General features: G+C 45.0%; 1 protein-coding gene across 1 annotated transcript in view; it reads left to right on the top strand.

Moving 5' to 3' along the window:
* Window positions 1-1,965: 1,965 nt before the first annotated feature.
* The window catches only part of LOC112078136 (polycystin-1-like), a 5,011-nt gene continuing 1,494 nt past the window's right edge, over window positions 1,966-5,482 (top strand). The window contains exons 1-3 of the mRNA XM_024144459.2: window positions 1,966-2,026; window positions 2,156-2,407; window positions 3,235-3,403. Coding sequence (XP_024000227.2) covers window positions 3,276-3,403 — 128 coding nt within the window. The 5' untranslated portion in view covers window positions 1,966-2,026; window positions 2,156-2,407; window positions 3,235-3,275. The remainder of the gene's footprint in view (window positions 2,027-2,155; window positions 2,408-3,234; window positions 3,404-5,482) is intronic.

Here is a 5,482-nt window from a genome sequence, read left to right as displayed (position 1 = left end):
GGCGGTGAGTCGTGGTTCATCTGTGAGGAATGTCAGAACAGCACGTTGAAATAAGCTGGAGTTGATGTTGGATATACTGCAGACTGACACCAAGCAGGGAACAGTCACACCTACTGAGATAGCAGACAACATCCTAAACATCAATGGGGAGTACACACCACACACACACACACACACACACACACACACACACACACACACACACACACACACACACACACACAACACACACACACCACACACACACACACACACACACACACACACACACACACACAGTTGAATGTTCTTCACTACTATAACCACAAATCTTCTTCAGAAAATGTCACTAAAGACTACTTTCCAAGACCTCTACAGAATGTTTCATCTTACCTCCTCCTCCCTCCTCCTCCCTCTCTCCCCTCTCTCTCTCTCCCTCCCTCCTCTCTCTCCTCTCCCTCCCTCCTCTCTCTCCTCTCCCTCCTCCCTCCTCTCTCTCTCTCCCCCCTCCTCTCTCTCCCTCCCTCCCTCTCTCTCTCCTCTCCCTCCCTCGCCTCCTCCCTTCCTCTTCTCTCCTCTGCCTCCTCTCTCTCCTCCCTCCCTCCTCCTCCTCTCTCTCCCTTCCGCCCTCCTCGCTCTTCTCCTCCTCCCTCCAGGTGACCTTATCCATCAGGTAAGCCAGTCGGCCTCCCCAGCGCTCTTGGGGTCCTCTACCCGACCGCCACCTGGACTCCTCCCTCGGGCCGGGCTCTCCTCCCTTCCCAGGCCTCACACCCTTCCTCCCCGGAGGCCCACCCCCTGCGCGTAGCAGCCAAGCCTATAATCTGTCGTCGGTGCTGATGCGTATCTGATGCACTCCCGTGTCCTTAACGAGGAACCACTGGTGCTGCGGGGGACGGATATCGCGCCACGGGAAAACGGGCCGACCCCAGTCACTGTTCTTGTACACGACGATGACTCACCGGGTAGGTGTAAGAGGTGGAGGTGGAAAGGTGTGAGTGGGGGCGTGAGAGAGAGAGAGAAGGGAGGGGGTGTGGGGGGTTGTGAGAGAGGAGAGAAGGGAGGTTGGTTGTGTTGTGTGGGGGGGTGGTAAGTGTGTGTGTGTGTGGGTGCTGTGAGTTGTGTTGTGGTGATGTGGGGGGGGGGGGGGGGGGTGAGTGTGTGTTGTGTGGGGTGTGAGTGTGAGTGTGTGGGGGTCGTGAGTGAGGAGAGAAGGGAGGGGTGTTTGTGTTGTCTTGTTAGGGTTGAGAACTGAATTGAAGACGTTTTTTTATCTTAAATCAGACAATGTACTAATGTTTTCTATTAGTATTCTGTTCTATTAATAAAGTATTTCTGTTCTATAAATACAGTTATTCTGTTCTGTTCTATTAAATACAGTTACTCTATTCTGTTCTATTAAATAAAGTTATTCTATTCTAATAAATAAAGTTATTATGTTCTATTAAATTACATTTATCTATTCTATTCTATTAAATAAGTTATTTGTTCTAAAAATAAATATTATGTTCTATTAAATAAAGTTGTTCTATTAAGTTCATATTAAATAAAGTATTCTGTTCTATTAAATAAAGTTATTCTATTAATAAAGTGATATGTGTTTCTATTAAATCAGTTATACTGTGTTCTCCCCAGAGTGCAGAAGGTTCTCCATCCCCAGAGCCTTCAACAACAGTCTGAGCAGAGCAGCTACCAGCGTGGTACAACTCATGTTCCAGTAAGTGTGGGTTCTTCACAGTCATCATAGATGGGTATTCCTTCATACCTTTTAATCTCTCCCCTCCCATCCTTCCTCATCTCTTCCCATCCTTCCTCCCTATCCTCACTCCTTCTCCCTCCCTCCCATCCTCCTCCCATCTCTCCCATCTCTCCTCCTCCCATCCTTCCTCCTTCTCATCTCTCCCTTCCTCCCTCCCACCTCCCTCCCCATGTTCTCCCATCCTTCCTCCCTCCTCCATCCTCCCTCCCTCCCCATCTCTCCCGTTCTCCAGGTGGAGCCAATCCGTTCCCCTTTAACTTTGTGGCCAACTACACAGTCAGTACCGAGGTATGGACTGTTTCTTATTTATACTGTCTGTATGGTGTCTTTTCTATTATCGAGGATTCATGATGTTGATATCAATGTCTTGTAATCTATTCTAATCCTACATTGTAATCCATCCTAATCTTACTCTAGGTGGCCTCCATGGAGTTCCGCGGCGAGATGCGGTTCCCAGATCCCAATCTCAGACCTCGACGACAAACCAAGCCATCACGTTGCCGTGAACAATGGCAGCGCCACCGACAGCAATGGGGCAGGGTTGACGGGAGTCCCTTTAGCGGGGCCATTAACGTGAGCCGGTGTGACTCTGTCATCGTACGGGTCAGCGCCGGTAACTCCAACAGCAGGCCGGACTGTTCATCCAACTCAACTTCACCACCCTGGACGGTAAGAATCATAGGAACAGAATCAGAATAGAAATAGAATCACAATAGGAATAGAATCACAATAGGAATAGAATCAAATATAAATATAATCACAACAGAACAGAATCACAAATTGGAATAGAATCACAATAGGAATAGAATCCCATAGAAAATAATATCATATAAACAGAATCAACAATATAATCACAAATAGGAACAGCATCACAATAGGAACAGCAATCACAATAGGAATAGAATCACAACAGGATAGAATCAACAATATAAATAGGAATCCCAATAAGAATGTAGAATATAAACAGAATCACAATATAATCACAATAGGAACAGCATCAAAATAGGAACAGAATCACATAGGAACAGCATCATAATAGGAACAGCATACAATAGGAACAGATCACAATAGGAACAACATCACAATAGCAACAGCATCACATATAATCACAATAGAAACAGCACACAATAGGAACAGCATCACAATAAAACAGCATCATCAATATGAACAGCATCACAATAGGAACAGCATCACAATAGGAGCAGACTCATATTAGGAACAGAAACACAATAGAACCAATCACAATAGAAACAGAATTGCAGTATAAATATAATCACAATATAATACCCATACCTGCTTATGTGTACCTCTTTATAGTAAGTAGCAGGGTATGTGGGGACTAATTGTATTTTTCAATTGCCAAATCAAGTCAAATAAGTAATTTACATTTTTGGGGTATCAATAGAGTTGTATTGAATTGAATAGTGTATAGGGGCAGTATTTAGGGGATGTACAGAGAGGAGGTAAGCTCACCCCTGTCCCCTACTCCTCTCCAGACGGGGTGTGGTCAGAGGTGCGCGAGGCGGACCCCTCCATCATGACCTACCTCCACTCCTCCAACTGGCCCAACGAGTTCAACTTCACAGACAGGAAACGCATCACACTCAGCATGACCAGGGGGCGGGACCTGGACCACAGGAAGTACACCTTCTTCCTGTCCCCAGAGTGAGTGGTCGCCACGGAGATATGGAATGAGTCAATGTTCCTTCTATGGACTGCCACGCATAATTAATATCAGCCCGCGCAGAGAAGCACGAGACAGAACCTCAACTCARCTTTCTAGTTTTCCCCGTTAACACTAACAACGTTTCCCTGTGAGAATTGTGCTCGAATCAACGCAATATTAGCCACTTTCAATGTAACATACCGAAACAAACTGAACTATGYAAGAMWTAGTATGCAAAACTAACTGTGAAAGAGATTTTGTTGTAGGCAGWAYGCTTCGGAGTAGGATTCCATTGCATTGACACACACTACTCAGCCGTACTCTATACAGACCGGTGCGCCATAACCAATCAGAGCTGCAGTAGGCCTATATTCAAATAAGCCATTGCCATATATGGATCTGTGCCATTCACTTTGAGGGGCAGTGTTGTATTTTGAGACAGGCTTGAATAAGCTAAGTAGCCAATAGGCAGAGGGTTGCATAATGTGTCTGATTCTCTGTAATAACGGTATGGGAATAATGCTGCATTTTATTTCATAAAGTGGTCTCTTACATCAAACAACAACATTTTCAGTCACCTCCTTGTCTGAAGGACAAGTGGATAAACAGGTTAATGTTAAGCCCTGTATGTTTTTATCACAAGTCTCATAGAATGTAGGTTTACATTGAACACCACACATTGGCTGCTACTGTAGGCTGAATGACAGAACAGGTTAAAATGTTATGGGATGCATTTTCTTCATTGTTTTTGATGGTAGACCCCTCTGGTAGGTCTACATTATGATCAAATAGCCACAGTACCCTACTTGGCCACTGTTAAAACGGTATCTTAAAGCGGGTACAGCCTCAGTGTTCACAGTAAACGGTATCTTAAAGCAGGTACAGCCTCAGTGTTCACAGTAAACTGTATCTTAAAGCCCTGGCACACCGCACCACGTTTACTGTGATACGAGGCTGTACCTGTTTAAGATACGCGTTTACTGTGAACACTGAGGCTGTACCTGCTTTAAGATACCGTTTACTGTGAACACTGAGGCTGTACCGCTTTAAGATACGTTTACTGTGAACACTGAGGCTGTACCCGCTTTAAGATACGTTTACGTGACACTGAGGCTGTACCTGCTTTAAGATACAGTTTACTGTGAACACTGAGGCTGTACCGCTTTAAGATACGTTTACTGTGATCACTGAGGCTGTACCTGCTTTAAGATACCGTTTACTGTGAACACTGAGGCTGTACCTGCTTTAAGATACCGTTTCTGTGAACACTGAGGCTGTACCTGCTTTAAGATACCGTTTACTGTGAACACTGAGGCTGTACCTGCTTTAAGATACCGTTTAACTGTGAACACTGAGGCTGTACACTGCTTAAGATACGTTTACTGTGAACACTGAGGCTGTACCCGCTTTAAAGATACCGTTTACTGTGAACACTGAGGCTGTACCTGCTTTAAGATACCGTTTACTGTGAACACTGAGGCTGTACCCGCTTTAAGATACAGTTTACTGTGAACACTGAGGCTGTACCCGCTTAAAGATACGTTTACTGTGAACACTGAGGCTGTACCGCTTTAAGATACCGTTTACTGTGAACACTGAGGCTGTACCCGCTTTAAGATACAGTTTACTGTGATCACTGAGGCTGTACCTGCTTTAAGATACCGTTTACTGTGAACACTGAGGCTGTACCTGCTTTAAGAATACCGTTTACTGTGAACACTGAGGCTGTACCCGCTTTAAGATACGTTTACTGTGACACTGAGGCGTGTACCCCGCTTTAAGATACCGTTTACTGTGAACACTGAGGCTGTACCCTGCTTTAAGATACGTTTACTGTGAAACTGAGGCTGTACCTGCTTTAAGATACCGTTTACTGTGAACACTGAGGCTGTACCCGCTTTAAGATACCGTTTACTGTGAACACTGAGGCTGTACCCGCTTTAAGATACAGTTTACTGTGACACTGAGGCTGTACCGCTTTAAGTTTTACTGTGTAACCCGCTTTAAGAATACAGTTTAACGTGTGACCACTGAGGCTGTACCCGCTTTAAGATACAGTTTTAACAGTGACCCACTGG

This window comes from Salvelinus sp. IW2-2015, unplaced genomic scaffold (assembly GCF_002910315.2).
Source record: "Salvelinus sp. IW2-2015 unplaced genomic scaffold, ASM291031v2 Un_scaffold5299, whole genome shotgun sequence".
Classification (NCBI taxonomy): Eukaryota; Metazoa; Chordata; class Actinopteri; order Salmoniformes; family Salmonidae; genus Salvelinus; species Salvelinus sp. IW2-2015.
The sequence above is the reverse complement of the archived record's forward strand: the minus strand, read 5'-3'. Positions and strand labels throughout refer to the sequence as shown.